We start from the raw sequence: 19938 nt of genomic DNA, 5'->3' as shown, positions 1-19938 counted from the left end.
GGTTGTCGGAGTCGGCCATGGAGTTATGGCCCAGCGACACACACGAACCACAGGTGAACGAAGAGACTGTAGAAGCAGAACGGGTAAAGATACAAGTGCTCTTCGTGGACACTGACACTACTACTTCCAGCCTACTGAGGCTAGAGAACTACAGTAGTTGGTATTTCGTGTTGAGGCTCACAGCATGGATTCGCCGCTTTGCAGACCGTTGCAGGCGAACGAAGAGGCGGGAAGGGCCCCTAACTGCTAATGAGGTTCATGAGGCGGAGGTCCATTGGGTTAAAGAGGCCCAAAGGTCCGAGTACTACAAGGAGCTGCAGGAGCTCGCAGGTGGGGGCATGGTGAGCCAGAAGTCTCCGATCGCCCTCTTGCAGCCAGTTCTGAACCAGGATGATATTTTAAGGATCTCGGGACGGTTGCAGCACTCGACATTGCCAACGGACGTAAGACATCCGGTGCTCCTCCCGCACGGACACAAAGTAACCGAACTGATCGTTGAGGCGGCTCATCGACGGCTTCTCCACGGGGGGGTGCAAGACACCATAACCGAAGTGCGAGAGCGATATTGGGTACAGCGATGCCGGCAACTAGTCAAAAAAGTTCTCTTTCGATGCAACGCATGCAAACGACACCGGGTAAAGCCAGCGTCGGCACCTGTTGCACCACTGCCCAGCGAGCGGGTGACTGAGAACCGGCCATTCCAAGTGGTTGGGATAGATTTCGCGGGACCGTTGATCATCAAACCAGCAGGTGGAGGCAACAAGAAGTCTTACATAGCGCTATTTACATGCGCAGTCACCCGTGCGGTGCACTTGGAACTAGTATCGGATATGACGACTCAAAGTTTTCTCCTGGCGTTCAAACGTTTCACTTCCCGGCGAGGGCTTCCATCGGTTATCTACAGCGACAACGCCGCAACCTTCAAGAAGGCCGAGAAGCAAGCGTGGAAAGCACTGAAAGACCCAGCCTTCCACGACCACCTCACCACCGTAGGAATTAATTGGAAATATATCGTCGAACGCGGGCCCTGGTGGGGCGGTTTCTGGGAGCGACTGGTGAGAAGTGTCAAGACTGCGCTAAGAAGGACGCTCGGGAGGAACTGCTTCAGCTTCGAGGAGCTCACCACTGTTTTACATGGCGTAGAGGCAGTCATCAACTCTCGCCCTCTGATGGCTGTGAACGATACACCAGAAGACAGAGAGCCACTGACACCGGCCCACTTCCTGGTAGGGAAGCGGATGACTTCTTTGCCACCTTTCGACATCAACCTTCAGGGGCCGACCACAGACACGCGGGCGTACTGGAAGCTTCATCAACAACTACTAGATTGCTACTACTGAATATCTTCTGCAGCTGCGGTCCGCCCATAGTGTCAAATCCACTGGTGAAAGGACACCGCTTCGCGTCGGGGACCTGGTCATAGTGCACAATGAAAAGCTGCCCCGGCACATGTGGAAGACAGGACTGGTTGTGGAGCTGTTTCCCGGAAGAGATCGTAACGTCCGTGCGTGCGCTGTAAGATTGACTGATGGGACAGTGCTACGGAGACCAATTCAGTTGCTGTATCCATTAGAGGTTTATTGACTGAGTTATCGTGTGTTAGTAGTTTCACAAGAAAAATGAGACTTCTCATTTTGCCGGGGAGGATTTTGCAGATTTGAGTTAAATAACTTCGTTGTCGTTGTCGTTCGTAAATAAGGCATGGACGAGGAGGACGATGTGGGCTCTCGAGGACCTTTAAATAGCGTGTGAGCCAATGATTGGGTGATATTTTTTGTTTGTTATGTTGCTGTTCTTGGATGGAGCGAAGCGCTCCGACCAGTTTCATAAAGAAGTTTGAAGTTTTGTCGAAGTCGTGGGTCCATTCTTGAATAGTAGTCAACACTTCTCCTTAATGTGGATCGATAAATTTTAGCAATGAATCCACAATCAAATATCTTGTATAGTATGTGTGAGTATATGCACAACTTTTTAATCTATATCTTTAGAAAAATGCAAGAAATAGCGTGCAGTTTTGATTTTGAAAATTTAAAGAAGAAAATTATCTTTAGTGTGGAATTTGCGTGTTACAACGATATGAGCTAAAGACTTATAAAATTAAAGTGTGACATTTCTATTTGTAGTACCCAGATGCCATGACACTAAAATAATGTGATAGGTTTTCTGTATGGTTACGGGAAATCTCGAGTATATTTTTGTGAATTGGATCTACGTTTATGTGTGACCTGCGCTGATCTGGTTATTATAATTAATATAACATATCTTCCATTGTGTTTATGCATAACGCTCATCTTCATTGTACATTGGTTAATCACTTCTGATGGCTGTTGTGTGATCCGCTTCTCCCAAAATCTGATTGCCACTTGGAAATTATTTCATATACGTTTGTGTGCCGTGTGTTGCGAAGACTACGTGATTAGAAACGTAGACTTGGCCTGTTACTTCGTGCTCGTAAAATCTTTCGTTTGCATTGTGGCATCTGATAATAGATTCGCTTTTCGCGAAGGCTTCGTATTATCTCCCAGGCAGTGAACCCCAATGCGATTGTAAAAGTTGTCGCGAACGGCCCGCCGCAATCAGTTATCTTGCCTTATTTCCCGTTTTGCCATATCTTGCCCCCCCCCCCCCCCCCCCAGTGCAAGCCTTGGACGGCTCCTTTTTCCTACTCAAACAATGGACAACTGTGTTGACAAAAATATTTATTTATTTGTTCCGCACTCCAATCGGGTTGCTTGTCAAAGACATCTTTTCTTCTTTTACTAAGTCTGGGATAGTGCAACCGATTGAGAAATATACATGCACTGTGGAATTTAATTCATGAAATATGATAAGTTTTCACATGAGATTAGTGATCCTTTTTGTAATCATAGACCGATGTATCATGTCTCTAAATTTCAATGACCGATCCTTCTCCGGCAATTCTATCCATCGGGTGTTGAATTTGTACAGAGTGTAGTCGAGTAAAACCTATTTGGTGGTCAGGTCTCATTCCATATGAGAATTCTTACACAAATTGTGGAATATTCGTTTCCTTAGCGATCATTGTTCTCAGTCTAGCCATGCTAAATGTAAAGTGTTTTTCATTGTGATGCGAAGAATTCATTATAATGATGACAAAGATTACAATTATTGTTTCACTTATACACTTGTTTATTTCGATAAATTACAGTTCTATTTCAAACTCTGAAGTTTTCGTTTGTTGTCTTCATTGATGAATTCCGAAGACATTAAATAGTTTATTCTGATTATTGGGCGCTTGAATCCAGCGTTGATTAACGCAGGCGCTATGTTGTCGCCGTGTTTGTATTGCTTCAACAACTTGCACTTTGTCGCGATGAACTTGCACAGTCTCTTATTGATGCTTCCTTTCTTTGTATGAATGTTCTTGAATGGCGTACAAGAGAGCATTAGATGAAAATCGTCCGGTGGTCCACCGCAATTGATATGTTTGTTGAGTTTCAACAGGTGATAATACATCAGACCGTGCACGACAATATTGAACTTCTGTTAATTCGACATCGTTGTAGAGACTGGTAGAAGAAAATAATTGCGTTGCCGTGGTAGTGGAATATATCACGTGATAAGATTTTATGTACTTTCCATCTCAGATATGTGTAATTTCAACAAATCCGTAATGAATCGTGCGATATAGACCGCTTGTATATGATAATTTGATTCGACTGCTTTCTTGATGTACGCAATGCCCATTGCAATGATTACAATTACATCTGGTCTAGTGTATTTCAATTCTTCGTTCGCAAACCTCAAAAACTCCGCCATCAATCCCAATGGCCCTTCCGACGTTGATGTGCAGATATTTTTATAGGAACACAATGGAAGATATGTTATATTAATTATAATAACCAGATCAGCGCAGGTCACACATAAATCTAGATCCAATTCACAAAATATACTCGTATTGTAGATTCGGCATATAAATTCTTGCACCTTCAGTTCTGTAGTTTGTACCATATCTCCGAATACGACCATGTCTAGGACGTATTGAAATGCAGCGATAATGAAATCGTTTCGCGGCTCCTCCTTTTCGAAGCAGTTTTTTATCACATCTTCCCATGACTTATGGTATCGAGTACAAAATCTGTCCATCTTTTCAATGTAGAGCCAATTGTCTCTTCTGTTTTCAAGTGCACATCTACACTTAATTAAAAGCATGTCTATGTTTATTTTATTGATTAAAATTTTTTTTATCTGGTTTAGAATGCTATAATCTTCACCTGTCGTGAGAATTATTGTTTTGATTTTGTTTCAAGTATTCACTCGACTGATATTCTATGAGTTGTGAACTTACCGCTCGAGATAGTTAATGTCTTGTATTTGTTCCAATTGTTCACTCGCATGACATAAGTAAGTACCTCTAAGATGGGAATGCCTCATAACTCTGAGTTGCATTTCACATTTGATATTTCTGTGTGGTCCATTAGAAATTTCTTTTGCAAGATATTACAAAAATTGATCTAATTAGATTTGTTTCTCTTTTTGATTGAGTATCATTGCTACCAATTAATAATTTGGGCTTTCTCTACATCTTCAATAACAATATCGCATCTCTATAAACTTAGCCGACTTGACAACCACTTTGACGAAAGATTTCCATTTCTGGGAAAGGATGCGAAAAGATAGTGACCCCAGCGAATGATATCGACATCTATTTGCGCTGCACAATAAAATATATCGCCTTTGAACTCTATCTGACCTCTAGAGGGTTCTGTTTGCTGGACGAAGGAATATAGCCCCCAACCCTTTATTTTCCACTGTTGTTGTTTACGTGTCGCCGCGTGTTCCTCTGTTCTTCTGCGTTAAGTCTGTGCTATTTCGCCTTTGAGAGATTGATTAGCTATTATTTCTCTATGAGTTGGATGATGCGCAGGTTTGGCTCTCTATTAATTGTAGCTGTTGATTGTGTTGTTTCTCGTTATTTCCTTACGTCTATGCTATTCACTTAATAAGAAATTAAAAGTTGAGTAATGTTGGAATATGAAACTGAGATTCCCTATTGCGCTCGAAATGTTATGACAAATATTCACGTTATTGCAAAGATGGTTCTCACGTCTCAGACTTTTATAATACAAATTGTAATTTGATTGTAATCGTATTGATTAAGAATATCTTCTTTGTAGTGGTATAGATTTTATTTCCTCTTGTAGCTCGTGTTCCGTGGTCTTCCATACATCTATCGGCATCCGTCTTCAACAAATCATGCAGGTCAGATATCATTAGATCTGGTTGTTGGCTAGGAGCGCGCTATATGGTGAAGTTCATTTTTAACATGTCTATTTTCTGATGAGTTTGATTTTTTTCTTCTGATTTACTGAATGATAGATTACTATGTTGTTTTGATTAGGAATATCTTCTTTGTATTGGTATAGATTTTATTTCCTCTTGTGTTCGTGTCGTTCTTTATTCTGTTTGTTGGCTAGGAGTGTGCTATGTGGTGAAGTGGAATATCTTCTTTGTATTGGTATAGATTTTATTTCCTCTTGTGTTCATGTCGTTCTTTGTTTTGTTTGTTGGCTAGGAGTGTGCTATGTGGTGAAGCGGAATATCTTCTTTGTAGTGGTATAGATTTTATTTCCTCTTGTGTTCGTGTCGTTCTTTGTTCTGTTTGTTGGCTAGGAGCGTGCTATGTGGTGAAGTGGAATATCTTCTTTGTATTGGTATAGATTTTATTTCCTCTTGTGTTCGTGTCGTTCTTTGTTCTGTTTGTTGGCTAGGAGTGTGCTATGTGGTGAAGTGGAATATCTTCTTTGTATTGGTATATATTTTATTTCCTCTTGTGTTCGTGTCGTTCTTTGTTCTGATTGTTGGCTAGGAGCGTGCTATGTGGTGAAGTGGAATATCTTCTTTGTATTGGTATAGATTTTATTTCACCTTGTGTTCGTGTCGTCCTTTATTCTGTTTGTTGGCTAGGAGTGTGCTATGTGGTGAAGTGGAATATCTTCTTTGTATTGATATAGATTTTATTTCCTCTTGTGTTCGTGTCGTTCTTTGTTCTGATTGTTGGCTAGGAGCGTGCTATGTGGTGAAGTGGAATATCTTCTTTGTATTGGTATATATTTTATTTCATCTTGTGTTCGTGTCGTTCTTTATTCTGTTTGTCGGCTAGGAGTGTGCTATGTGGTGAAGTGGAATATCTTCTTTGTATTGGTATAGATTTTATTTCCTCTTGTGTTCGTGTCGTTCTTTGTTCTGATTGTTAGCTAGGACCGTGCTATGTGGTGAAGTTCATTTTTTAACATGTCTATTTCCTGATGAGTTTGATTTTTTCATTTTCTGAATGATAGATTACTATGTTGTTTGATTAACCAATGTAGTGGTATAGATTTTATTTCCTCTTGTGTTCGTGTCCCATAGTCCTCCAGAGTCTCTGCTGTTCACATTTAATTGCATACAACTATCAGAACTTCCCGCTATTGCACTGATGGTTCTCACGTATAGGAATATTAGACGTTTTAGAATACAAATTTATAATCTTGATTGTAATCGTATTGATTAAGAATATTTTAAATGCGCTATCAATTCTGATTCATTGAAAACTTCCACTAATAAAAATATTGTGTTTGATTTGTGATACCTATTCAATGGTAATGCATCATACCTGTAATATTCTTTGTTACGTGTATTGTGTTCCTTCTATTTCAGATTTTTTGCTAAGTTTTTCCCATTCACGCAGAGTCATAACATAATTCCTAATGACTTTAATAAATATATTTTCACTTGTACTTTTGTGTATGGCTATCCTTTGCATGTAAACTGCACACCTGTTGTAGCTGGAAAAATTACGATTCAAGTCAACTCAGGCTGAAAAATGACGAAAGTCGGCGGCCCAGGCTGAATGGTAAACGCACCCGCAGCCCTTCGGCCACACGACGCCCAAGTAGGAAAATTGTGAAAGAAGTCAGCCCAGGGTGAATGGTAAGAGCGCACGCAGCCCTCCGGTCACGCTCCGCCCACCACAGCAGCCCTCCACCCGAGCACCGCCCACTTGTCGCGGAAAGGAAGTCGGCCCAAGTAGGAAAATGGTGAAAGAAGTCAGCCCAGGGTGAATGGTAAGCGCGCACGCATCCCTCCGGTCACGCTCCGCCCACCACAGCAGCCCTCCATCCGAATACCGCCCTGTTATAGGTGGTGAGTGTTTTTCGGCTGGGTTTTTCTCCTTCACCTGATTGACACCACAATTGGTACAATTCCCAGCACTATTGGCTTTAATAAATATATCTCAACTTGATTGGCATTAATAAATATATTTTCACTTGTACTTTTTGTGTATGACCCTTCTTTGCATGTCTCTGCATGTAAACCGCTCACCTGCTGTATCGGAAAAAATATGTGAAGTCGACCAAAGAAGTCTGCCCAGGCTGAAAAATACGCTACGATGAGCGCACGCGTAGCCCTCCCCCGCCGATAAGCGCGCGGACAACCCTCCCCACACGCGCCGCGCAGGGAAAAATACTCGCAGGGCTCAGGGTAGGGTCCAAGGGTCCAGGTTTCTAACTCTCACCCCCGTAGTTTCTATACGTCTCTCTACTACTGTCGCATATGCGGACAAATGCCGACTGTACAGGAACGTATTTGTTGCCGCCGCATCAGCGAGGGGCTACGCAAACAACCGAAGGGTTGTATCACAGAGAATGAGCACTTCCGCACAGTGTGTTTGCACACTGAGTTCCTTTCTGTCGCGCTGTGAGAGCCTCAGGATCCCAATACGCCAGATTCGAATCAGCAACAAGAGCAAGAGAGGGTACAGGTGTGTATCCGAGATAAACAAGTTCGTTAGATCTATTTGGTATTACATATGATGTGAAAATGTTTTGTTAAGCATTATTATTGTTGCACTGTATCACACCCTTCATTTGCTCCGAAAATCTGGGAGCTTGGGCAGCATCTTGCCAAACCACTTAGTTTGTGACATAGTATATAACAGTTGTAGGGTCCCCAGCTTTTGTCTTGCATGCCCGCTAGCATAGTGGTTAATCTATTTCATCATAATGTGGATTTTCCTTGCAGCACGTATCGCTTTGCTGCTTATAGACAGTTCACACGCTGGATTTGGGGATACCTTGGGCCAGACAATCGGAAAACACTTCCAGCGTGTGTAGTCACAACAATTAGAAAGGAATTTCCCTCTACATCACACACAGGGTTCAAGCAGTCAAGGGTGGCTTGACATGGAGTGTGAAAAATATAGGAACTCACGAGATGTGTGCAAATACAGAATATGTAGTGTTTTAATTTTTAGAATCAAAATAATTTACAGAGCCCACTTTAGAGAAAGCAAATCACACATGTATTAGAGGATCACAATTCAAACTGAAAAACTCGTCAGCATCATTTCAAAGAGTTTTACACATATTATTTGCCTCTTCATCCAGCACTATTGCTTGGTGATGAGGCTCTCATGCCTTTTAGTAGAGCTTTTAATTTTGTAAGTGCTATTGGAATTGTAAACCATTTGTGGTTTTAGAGGGGCATTTTATATATTACTTCTCTGCTTATATTTAACATGTTACCTATTTTAAACTCATCTCATCTTAATCACAGTGTTTGCACATTATGACCTTTGTTGTTGATGTGCCACAAAAACTCCAATCATCATCGTCTGGACTGAATTCAACCGAAGAACAGCGTGCTAAAGAGTCGTACAAGGATCTCAATTAACATCTGCACATACTACAGGAGAACAATGATCACGTTCAACACACCACAGTATTCATGGCCTTACATCACAGGCCAATCTAACTAGTATACACTGCTGTAGGCAGGGATTTTCCCAGAATTTTCCTCTTACATGACGTTGGTGCCTCCCAACGGTAATGCGACATCACAATATACCGCATATCCATTGCCTTGTCAATGCCTCTTAGAAAATACTGCATAGTTTTACCAAATTCTGGGCAGACACATTGTGCAATTTTAGGGGCTGTGGGAGGAACACTGGGAAAACCCTTGGTTGTGGGTAATTCCAACACCTTCAATTGTACACCACAACATGGTGAGAGTGTCTGTACATAGTGTTGAATATAGTGTTTAACACTATGCATAGTGTTGTTGAATATCTAAGCTCAGCTCTTACAGCAACCGTAGCTTATATGCTCAACAACAGTGTGATGCATGCCTGCACAGCTTGTTGATAATAGCGCGACCATCCCGAAGCACCACAAGTAAACACTTTTCACGTTACTTGCAACTTTCTGCCACTTCGAAAGCAAATCATTTCAATCCATCTTGACAATGTAGCTGCCCAAGCAGCACAATGTACTGAAAGTCGAGTGCAATAGGGGTGGACGGTATCTGTCTTATCAATGTTCTTTAGTTTCAGGAGTCTGTTCAAGGCCTTTCACCTACCCGTCCACCCCTATTGCACTCGGCTTTCAGTACATTGTGCTGCTTGGGTGATTATGGGGAGGAATATGTTTATTGAAGAAGAAGAAAAAAGGAAAGGGGGAGAGGTCAGATAGGCCGAGGCGGACTTGCTATTCCCAAAAGAGAAAAAAGAAGCAAAAAAGGAAAAGAAAAAGTGTCGGGTGACGATGGGGTGGCTCAAAGGCTGCTGAGCAGCCCAGTGTCCTTCAGGTTGCGCAGGAGGGCTCGGGTGACTGCCCAATGTCTCGAGTGCCGGACAGGTCCCAGCAGCGTCGCCAGGGAAAGTTCCCTGTGGCCTAGGGAAGTGAGAGTTAAGGCGAGAACGGCTCGGGGCCGTCGTACCGCTTGGATTAACTTGCACACCTTGCACAATGACTGGTAGACTAACTGGACAAAGAACAGAACCGGGTGCCCCTGAGTTCTGATGGCAACATGCACCAAAAACTAACAAAGTGACAATGTGACACTAGAAGGACGTAATATCGACACCTGGACACTTCAAAACAACAGTTGTAACGCAAACGGTATACACTGGACGTGACACTCAGCCCATGTTTCAATGGTCTAGAGGAGTGCAACTTTTACGCCACTAACGTCGCAACTATCGTAGTGGGCAGTTGTGCGTCCTGGGCAGACTAACATAACAGTACTCACTGCCGCCAGTGAGGTAGCAAAAGAGAGGTCATTTGCTCGTGGCTATACTAATCGGAGTACACCACATAGAAAAATAGTTCTTTCCCCATCAGTATTATGGTGTGAAATAAAATGCATCCATGATGTAATAAACCACATCTATGGAAGTGTACAACCCCTTCAAGTAGCAATTCCATTTAGCAACATTCTACTGCATGAGAAAAAATAAGTGACGTTATTTTTAAATACAACCAAGACTAGATATTTGTTTAAATTAATGAGAAGCATGGTTGCCCTTGCCTTCAGTTAGTGCAAGTCCACTGTACCCATCAGCACAGTACATTATTCATATTCAAGCCTTCGTCGGACATCACAAAATCTCTTTTGGCGTATAGCAGCGAGTTCTGCAGCGGACTGTGTTCGGGGATGGTGTGCTCTCATGGGTGGAGGCACGTCTTCGTTGCTGGCAGCAAAAGCCTCGTCGAAGGTTCTGAAGCGCTGACATGCTGCAACAGTTTCTTCCATCAAATCCCTGATGTAGTCTGAAATATATTATTACAGTTCCATCAAACCAAATAAATTGTCTAAATGCACATATGCCCTCTATTACAGTTCATCGTCTGTAATTTTAGACTTGCTAAAAACAAGACAGTCTGTGTACCGTATGTTGCGTCCACATTCAGTGGGCACGCCACATAATGACCCTCCCTCGCACGCTGCAGCTTGATCTTGAATTTTCCTTCTCCGCTCCGCTTCACTGCTTGTACTCGATTTGCATTTTCGTTGAAATGGAGAGCTGCAAGTCGTGTTCTGAAAATGTGTATGGCATCAGAAAGTATCTTTCTACGAGGCGTATACTAACTAATAACTGCAATCCTCAAGACCTGGCTTCGAGGATTTTTTTGCAATTAACTGCACAAAAAATGTGTTGAAAGCCTTCTGATCACATCACGAGTTGGAGTAGTGTTTTGTTGGAGGGAAGAGTGCACTGGTGCACCTAGAGCACAAAGTCGTTACCTAGCTTGCATGACAGCCGGAGTGTAAGGCACAGACTTCGAAGCGAAGTGAATGATGACCGCATGGAATGACTCTAGGCTGTAAGTCTGTCCCGCTGGTGACAGCTGAGCTATGTCCTTTAAAAGGCAACGGTCCGTGGTGAGGGACACGAAACGACTGTGTTCGGGGGAGCCTAGATATCAGAGTAATAAGGGCTAATGTGCACGTCAGGAAAATCAAACGAAGTTATGTCAAAGTGAGAGTAATGAATTCGCTACCAGGACAAAGCCAGTCTCTCCTTTCGAGGTCCCCATGCAGGCATCGTGTGTACTGTCCATCGTGCCCATCATGCACGTTAGCAACGTGATTGTTGATACCTAAGTACAAAATATGTAAATGGTATTGCTGCTAGTAAATGGAATTTTGTGCCTAGGCTGAAAAAAATGCATACTCTTCCAGATGGAGAGACGCAGCTCTATGTCGTCTCCACTCATGGCAGCACTCCAATACATGTGATTAGTAGCAGACTGGATCCAGAGTCCCACCTTTTCCAGCCCCCGTCGCTTACTGGCAGCAGCCATTTTCTTCTTGAAGCCTACATTAAGCAAGTGTAGAATTTTCATATGCGAAAACTGAAAGCGGAAACGATGCACTTGCTTTTCGCTACATGCCAGATGTCAAATCTGTGCTTTATATCAGCCTGCTGCGTACGCATGTATTTGCGAATGGCGGAGTGGCGATCTGTTGTCAGCGACGCAATCTGGATGCCTTCTGCTTGGAGGTTGGCTAAACCAGTCACCAAAGCATGTTTCTCCATACTGACGCTGCTTCGTACTTGCTCACACTGTAAAGCACATTTGCAAAAACAGTCATCGGCTATGAAATTCAGTGTTGCCTTAGTTTTTGGTAGAAATAACATTAAGTGTATTAAGAAACTAAAGTACCATATCTCCAAAAGGAAAACCCCCAAAGGTTTAGTGAACAAGTAGTAACATATTATCATCATACCAATCATAACTATAATAACAAGAGCAACAGAACGTCTGCACAATCCCGAATCCCTGTCCCAACACCATACCTCTCCAACTTGAATTTGGACACTGTGGATGACTTTGTTAACTGAAGACGCCAGGAAAGAGTAGGTCATGTACTTCGCACTGAACCCTGGCGAGTCGCAGCGCCCATCACTGACAAGCTCAACTGGCTGCCCTCTCAGTTCTGCCAGAATCTGCTGCTGCTTTATGGTTCACACCTCAAACATAAAATGCTTTTCTTCTCATTGCATTCACTTTAATATGCATAACATACACTTCCAGCATGTCGTCACACATTTCTGATCGAACTCACCTTACATGTAGATGTACTCGCAATTTTTACTATTATAAAGCCTAGCACTGTATATCTAAAGTTGTGGGATGTGTGATCTTACCTTTTCTATAGCAGGTACCAGAAAACCTCTCTGGTAATTAAAATATGTTCAGTTACACATGACCTGCAGAAGGACGCCACAATCTTTGTTACCTCACCTTATTCTATTTTTAATTTCAGCATCTTGATTATACCTGTACAGCCATGAAGCGGAGCAGCCTGAGAACTTTCGCAGGACTAGCTCCGGAAAACAGAATGGCAGCCGACAGTATAGGAGGTTTCCTGCTGCCTTCCCATTGATCATTGGCTGGTCCATGTATGCTGGTGCCCATTTGAGCAAACAGAACTGGCAGTCAGAAAGCTTCCCTCTGAAGACAGCGTGGTTTTGGCTGGTGTGTGACATGTTTTGCATTCCTGGAGCAGCTGGAGGAGGCAACTCTCAAAGATGACGTATTTCTTCTCTGCATGGAGTGGCACATTGGAGTCCTCTCGTGGGGTGCTGCATAGAGAGGCAGTAGTGTGATGGCATACTGTAGAAGTGAGTGTGTCGCTAAGGAGGTGCTACAATGCAAGTTTTTCCATTATGGAAGTGCCCAAGGGTGACAAACTACAAGGCACTGTACTGGAGCTATTTACCGAATACAATATCATATTTCTAGTTAGTTCTCTATCTCAACAGTTTGAAAACGTTGGGTGGCGGTGGTGATGTAATACCTTGCAGTACACGGCCATGCCTCACTTGAGAAAGGCCATTACCTCCCAAGACACCTAAACCGATGGAACAGTTTGCACGTGCAATGCTTCCTTGCTTTCTGTTTTATTTTTCCTGTCTGCTTCATTGTTTGTAATACAGTCTGCAGTTTACATATGTAATATATGTATGAAAACTGTTATGCACCATTACCCAGAGGAATCATACCTCACAAAACTGTTGTCAAAGGAAGGAGAGTAGGTCGTGTCCTTGTCATACTGTTCATTTGTGTGAGGCGTACTTGAAGTAACAGGGCTTGAATAAAGTTTGGGTGAAAAGGTACAAGACTCCTCTTGCTCAGATAACACAACACAAGGTTCAGGTGGAGTAGCAGTCATTGTTGATGAATCCGTGGAATTTTTTGCACACAGTGTGTACGGGGCGCACACATCTGTTTGGGTGGCTACAGTCACAAGGTGCCTGACATGCAAGTTCACCTGTGTACCTGTTTCATGTTACAATCAGTGAGCTCAGGTCCACAGAAAAGCAATACTGACATGGTGTAGTAACCTTTTGTTAGAAGAAGTCGACATGCTAACCTCGTTGCATGCGCACCCATTCTGGCGCACCTGCCCCACTTTCGGAATAAACCCGTCCCGTGCACACGCACTGTTGCTGACTCCAAGGATTACTGCTTTCTCACAGGTTATGGGCCCAGAACACGTAGAACTGTGGATATGGGAGACAGCGACAAGTTTACGGTTGCAAAGCTCACGGAGGCAATTATCAGGTCTGGAAGTTCAAAATAGGCAAGATGTTGCTGACCCGGGAAGGAACGTGGACGTACGTGGACGGACCTACTCCACAGACACCTTTTGCAGACTGGACGGCTGGCAATGAGAAAGCGCAGAGCACGATTTGCCTCAGCGTTGAGGACAATCAGATTGTGCACATCTGTAATTGCGGCTCAGCGAATGCGATGTGGCAAGAGCTACGCAAGGTTCATGAACGAGCAAACCTTAGCAATAAGCTCTACCTGCTAAGGAAGCTCTACCAATCCAAGTTATCGGAGGACGAAGACATGCAAGGCTATATAAGACGTACCTTGGAGTTAGTCGAGCGGCTGAGAGGGATCGGACAGGAGACCACGGATTTCCAGGTAGCAGCTCTTTTGCTCAGTGGTCTCCCGGAGAGCTACGAGGCGCTCGTGACAGCCCTGGACGCACGGCCTGACGACGACCTGGCACGGCTGGAGTACGTCAAAAGAAAACTCGTGGACGAGTATATGAAAAAGCGAGCATCAAGTAGTTCATCGTCTGGTTCGGGAACTGCCCTTCAAACGAAGAGAGACGACAGTAGGAAACCTTTGTCTGGCGGGAGCCATTGCTACTACTGCAAGGAGGTAGGCCACTGGAAGTGGAACTGCCCCCGTTTGAAGAGGCGCAGGAAGCCTCGGCAGCGCGCTAAGGCAGCAACGTCCGACCGCTCGTCATCGTCCGAAACTGCATTTCTCGCCGCTCCCGAATTGCCAGGTAGACCATGGTACGTTGACTCTGGCGCTACCAGCCACATGTGTAACGACAAGGATTTCTTCACGAAGAATTATCGTCAGTCAGCAGAAACTGTTACCGTGGCGAATGGACAGAGAATTTCTTCACTTGGAATCGGTGATGGCATTCTACAGTGTCGCATTTCTGACTCCAAGTGCAAGTCGGTCAAGGTGAAGAATGTACTCTACGTACCCTCCCTCGAGAGTAATCTTCTGTCTGTCAAGCCCCTCACGCAACAAGGCAACGTGGTCACATTTCAAGGAGACCACTGTATCGTCACTATAGGAGGCAGGAGGTGTTGGCTAAGGCAAGAGTGGAAAATGCCCTCTATCGCTTGTTCACTTACGGCTTGAGTACTACGGCCGCCAATCTCTCGCGGTCGTCGCGGTCGTATGACACATTCGTATCGGACATAGAGACGCAGTAGCAGTCAAGCGGAGGAGGATTTGGCAGATGGGATCCTGATCGGCGACTGCGACCACTTGGTAAAGTGTAACAGCTGTATCAAAGGAAAGATGAGAGGGCATCCTTTCCTAAAGAGACTTCGTCGCGAGCGGGAGCTCTTCTGCAGCTTGTCCACACGGATGTCTGCGGCCCCATGAGGACTCTCACGCCTAGCAAAAACAAGTACTTCCTCACTTTCGTCGACGATTTTTCACGATACACTGTCCTGTACCTGCTGAAATCTAAGGACGAGGTATCTGCAAAGCTGGAGGAGTACTCGGCCCTGATGCACACAAAGTTTGGGCGTCATCCGCAGGTAATTCGCGCCGATAATGGTACAGAGTACACCAGTGGTAAGACACAGGCCCTTCTGCGCAAGTACGGTGTAACATTCCAGACATCAGTTACGTGCAACCCAGAGCAGAATGGGGTCGCCGAGAGAAAGAACAGGACTCTCTGTGAGAGCGCAAGGAGTATGCTTTTCGGGGCAGGCCTTCCAAAGTTATATTGGGGCGAAGCTGTGACTGCCTGCTACTTTCAGAACCGGATGCCTAGCAAAGCGGTATCGAAAACTCCTTACGAACTCTGGACTGGCAAGAAGCCCCACCTGGAACACTTGCACATGTTTGGCAGCACGGCCTATCTTCATGTTCCTAAGGAGAAGCGAGACAAATGGGACGCTCGGGCTCTTGAGGGTGTGCTAGTGGGCTTCAGCGAGACGCAGAAGGGGTACCGGGTGCTTCTTAAAGGTAGTCACAGTGTCAAAGTGACGCGCAGTGTGATCGTTGACGAAAGCCCGATCATGGAAGCGTTCTGTGGAGAATCACCCGCTTTCCGGCGTCCGGGCACACAGCGTTAGGAGCAGTCTCCTTCTGGTGAAGTTTAAGTGGAGCTGCCTAGCTTTCGCCCTCCTAGCTTTCCCTTGCGCGGTAACAGCACTGGAGATGTTCCGGTGACTGACAGAGTTGTACCAGGGTCCGGTGCGGATGTTCAGATGGCAGATGGAGTTGCTCACGCAGCTGATGGGGATGGCCCTGTTCAACCACGGTGCTCAAGTCGGAGCAACAAAGGAGTACCTCTTTCTTATGTAGCCTGCGCGGCATCCGCGCCTGATCCAGTTAGCTGGAAGGACATGCAGAAGTTGCCAGCTGCTGACAAGGACAAATGGCTAAAGCCTGCTGTCGATGAGATCGATTCGCTTCACCAGCTTAACGCCTGGACTCTTGCAGAGTTACCGGAGGGCAAGCAGCCTTTCGGCTGCAAGGGGATTTTTAAAACTAAACGGGACAAAGATGGCAACGTTAAGTGTTACAAGGCAAGACTGGTCGCTCAGGGGTTCTCCCAGCGGTTTGGAGAGGACTATGATGCCACGTTTGCTCCAGTCGCGAAGCTCACCACACTGCGGATTCTTTTAACAGTGGCAGCTGCCGAGAACCTGAGAGTTCGTCATTCCGACGTAAAAACCGCATTTTTGAACGGCGAAATCGAAGAAGACATTTATATGCAGCAACCGGAAGGGTTCATCGCTCCAGGGGAGGAACATCTCGTGTGTAAGCTTCAGAAGTCGTTGTATGGACTTAAAGAGGCTGCCAGGGCATGGAACATCAAAGCCAATCAAGTACTACTTAGAGCGGGCTTCACACGGAGCCAGGCAGACCCCTGTTTGTACACCCAACTAGTGAACGGATCCCGGCTATACGTCATTATATACGTGGACGACATGTTAATTTGCCATCGAGACAATCCTACCATAACGGGAATTTAGCGTCAGTTGAACAGGCACTTTGACCTGAAGGACCTTAGACATGTCTGCCACTACCTTGGTACCGAGATAGAGAGGCCACGTCGCGACTGTTTCCTGCTACATCAGAAGAACAAAATACATGCATTGCTGGAGAAATATAACCTCAGTACTGCTAAGATCAGCTTCACACCAATGGATCCAGACTATCTGAGATTTATGGGGGAAGAAGATCTATAGCCCAGCAACGATCTGTATCGGAAAGCAGTCGGAGAGCTGCTGTATCTGAGCACGACGACACGGCCTGATATCGCCTGCGCAACTGGCATATTTTGTCGTCGAGCGAGCAATCCGCGTCAGCGAAATTGGGGGGCCGTGAAGAAGCTGTTCAGGTGCCTGATGCATACTCGGGACTTTAAGCTGACCTTTACAGGTCGACAAAGCTTGGATTTGACAGGATATGTCGACGCAGACTGGGCCGGCAACGTCACTGACCGCAAGTCAACAAGTGGCTACATCATCCTGCTTGGAGACAGCCCGGTCACTTGGTCCAGCAGAAAACAGTCATCTGTTGCTCTGTCGACCACCGAAGCAGAGTACATTTCCGCGGCTTATGCTTCACAGGAAGTTTTATGGCTGCGTCCATTGCTGGAAGATTATTACTATCTATTTCATTGATCAACCGACACCTATGTTCGAGGATAATCAGGGCTGCATTAAGCTTGCCCTTAGTGAAGGGATCAACGCCATGACAAAGCACATCGATGTCCGTCACCATCACTTACGTGATCTAGTAGCACGCAACATCATCAACTTTCTGTACCGCGAGTCTGCTGACAACATCGCGGACGCTTTGACGAAACCTTTACCACGACCGAGACTGGAAGCGTTAAGGCAACGGATGGGGCTCATCAAGGGATAACCTGTCGATGTGGGGGGGGGGGGGGGGCGGGTTAGAAGAAGTCGACATGCTAACCTCGTTGCATGCGCACCCATTCTGGCGCACCTGCCCCACTTTCCGAATAAACCCGTCCCGTGCACACGCACTGTTGCTGGCTCCCAGGTTAACTGCTTTCTCACACCTTTCGATGAAGAAATTGTAAGCGAGGCATCTGTTTGTGTTGACACTGAAGCCTGATCTCTTCTTCTACAATTGTCACACAATATGCTTTCATGATCGACTAGGGTGGCAGAGCTATCGTCCTGGGAAGAGTACGAGGGTGGTTCCATAAGTTTCCGGCCCGACCAACTTTTAATAGTCATAGAGACGAAACAAGTGTATCACTTTTCGACATAGTCACCCTTAACTTCGATGCACTTTCGACACCTTTCAACCAGCATTCTTATACCCTTGAAATAATAGTCCGAAGCTTTGTCCGCAAAATGATGGAAAACTGCCTCTTGCACCTCACTATCGTTTTGAAATCTCCGTCCTCTGAGATCCCTCTTAAAGTTTGAGAACAGGAAATAGTCACTCGGTGCCAAGTCTGGACTGTAGGGTGGGTGGTGGATTTCTTCGAAGCCGCACTCCTTCAGTGCAGCCTTGGCAGCAGAAGCTGTGTGGACAGGGGCATTGTCCTGGAGCAACCGGACACCTCGACTGAACCTGCCACGCCTCTTTTCGTTGATGGCGTCTTGGAGTCGGTGCAGGGGTGAAGCATAAGTCGCATTCACTGTGGTGTTCCTCTCTTTGAAGTCGATGAGGAGGATCCCGTGACAATCGCAAAATATTGTTGCCATGATCTTCTTTGTGGATTGTGTGACCTTGGCTTTTCTTGGGGGTGCTTGTCCTGGTTTGCGCCATTCCATCGACTCCTTTTTCGAAAAGGGATCATAGTAGACCACCATAGTCTCATCCTATGTGACAATGGACTTCAATATTTCTTCTTCGTTCTCTTGACAGAGCTCCAAAAACTCTTTGGCACAGATGACGCGCTGTTGCTTTTGAACTGACGAGAGAAGTCGTGGTACCCATATCGCACTGACCTTTTTCATGTGAAGGCCTTCGCCGATGATGCGAAAAACGGTTGTTTTGGAAAGCCCCAGTCTTCCTGAGATTTCCTTGACCTTCAGATGCCTGTCGCTCAGCACTTCCTCCTCGACAAGAGACAAATTTTCTTGTGTCACCACTTCCACTGGACGAGCATCGCGTGGATCATCTTCAATGGACTCTCGCCCCAGTCTTTTACCGTTGTGTACGACGGAGAGGCTTCCCTGTGCACGTTGTCCAGTCGCGCTTTAATTCCGTTAGGCGAAAGTTCCTCTTTTGTCAAGAATTTTATCACAGCGCGGTACTCGATTTTTTCCATTTTAACTGAAGAGTGCACCCTGGCTGTTTGAAATGCCGCTCTCCAATCGACAAAAACATGGAGAGGGTTGAGGGTGGTGCTCCGGTCCTCCAACAGATGGCGCCACGTGTCCTTAACCGCATTTTCAAATTCGCGCGCATTTTCTACATCGGTCCGGAAACTTATGGAATTACCCTCGTACGTGTGATCGCCTTCAGGAGAAAAAACGGCGAAGCTATCCTCTGATGCGAAACTGGCAGGTTCGGTTGGAAACAGAGTCTCTGCCTCCTGCAAAAATTAACGCATTTTTGCACGCTGGCGTAGCACAGAATTTTTCATTCCATTGTAGCTAATCACTACATATTTCTGGCATCCCACGACCATAGCATCAGCCCCCCGAGGCGTTGTCCTGATTAGTTGACTAATTAGCACTCTACTGCGAATGACAGGCGTTCAGCGCAAACACTGCGAATTTGAAGTGAGAAACATGAACTTACGCCGCCAAACAGCATGCCGGTTCCTCTCGGGAACAGAGTTGGGACTGCGTCACTTGTCAATCTTGCACGTGCAAACGAAATGCCTGCAGCTTCCGCAGCCGCCGTGGCGTTCATACTGTTTGTCCTGAATGAGTGCACTGTAAAGTGTTTACTACTAACAACTACGCTCATGTTGGTGGGCAAGTCGCCTTCTAGCCACAAGGCGTCGATCCACAACTGCCTCGTAGGATTTCATCTTGGCAGCTCAAGAAAACTTGCACTAGGTACCGGGTTGCAGCATGGCACAACGCAGCGCCGTGACATGGTACAAACTAGAAACTCAGTACCTCAGAAAAAAAAAATACAATGG

At 45.4% G+C, this 19938-nt stretch overlaps 2 protein-coding genes and 1 long non-coding RNA gene across 3 annotated transcripts; 1 reads left to right on the top strand and 2 right to left on the bottom strand.

The window, feature by feature from the left end:
* The first annotated feature begins 17 nt into the window (after positions 1 to 17).
* On the top strand, positions 18 to 1340 carry LOC135398356 (uncharacterized). Its single transcript, XM_064629770.1, has one exon. It carries the CDS (start codon positions 18 to 20, stop codon positions 1338 to 1340), a length of 1323 nt encoding a protein of 440 aa, XP_064485840.1.
* Positions 1341 to 8395: 7055 nt separating this feature from the next.
* LOC135397735 (uncharacterized) lies at positions 8396 to 12379 on the bottom strand. Its single transcript, XM_064629335.1, has 6 exons — positions 12089 to 12379; positions 11462 to 11854; positions 11289 to 11387; positions 11032 to 11203; positions 10676 to 10824; positions 8396 to 10556 (listed from the first exon to the last, which is right to left on the bottom strand). Exons 2-6 carry the CDS (start codon positions 11631 to 11633, stop codon positions 10357 to 10359), a joined length of 792 nt encoding a protein of 263 aa, XP_064485405.1. The 5' UTR covers positions 11634 to 11854; positions 12089 to 12379; the 3' UTR covers positions 8396 to 10356.
* A 48-nt stretch (positions 12380 to 12427) lies between these two features.
* Positions 12428 to 19685, bottom strand: LOC135397736 (uncharacterized). Its single transcript, XR_010423712.1, has 3 exons — positions 19590 to 19685; positions 12573 to 12877; positions 12428 to 12502 (listed from the first exon to the last, which is right to left on the bottom strand). It is a non-coding gene; the product is annotated as an uncharacterized LOC135397736 (long non-coding RNA).
* Between the last annotated feature and the right edge of the window lie 253 nt (positions 19686 to 19938).

This window comes from Ornithodoros turicata, chromosome 6 (assembly GCF_037126465.1).
Source record: "Ornithodoros turicata isolate Travis chromosome 6, ASM3712646v1, whole genome shotgun sequence".
In the NCBI taxonomy this organism is placed as follows: Eukaryota; Metazoa; Arthropoda; class Arachnida; order Ixodida; family Argasidae; genus Ornithodoros; species Ornithodoros turicata.
The sequence above is the reverse complement of the archived record's forward strand: the minus strand, read 5'-3'. Positions and strand labels throughout refer to the sequence as shown.

Bases quoted from the DNA above. Each gene is read 5' to 3' on its own strand.
- LOC135398356 (XM_064629770.1), top strand. From the start codon at position 18: ATGGAGTTATGGCCCAGCGACACACACGAACCACAGGTGAACGAAGAG.
- LOC135397735 (XM_064629335.1), bottom strand. From the start codon at position 11,633: ATGAAAATTCTACACTTGCTTAATGTAGGCTTCAAGAAGAAAATGGCT. The intron at 10,825-11,031 runs GTAACGACTTTG...ACACATTTTCAG, and splicing joins CCGGCTGTCATGCAAGCTAG to AACACGACTTGCAGCTCTCC. The intron at 10,557-10,675 runs GTACACAGACTG...AATATATTTCAG, and splicing joins GAATGTGGACGCAACATACG to ACTACATCAGGGATTTGATG.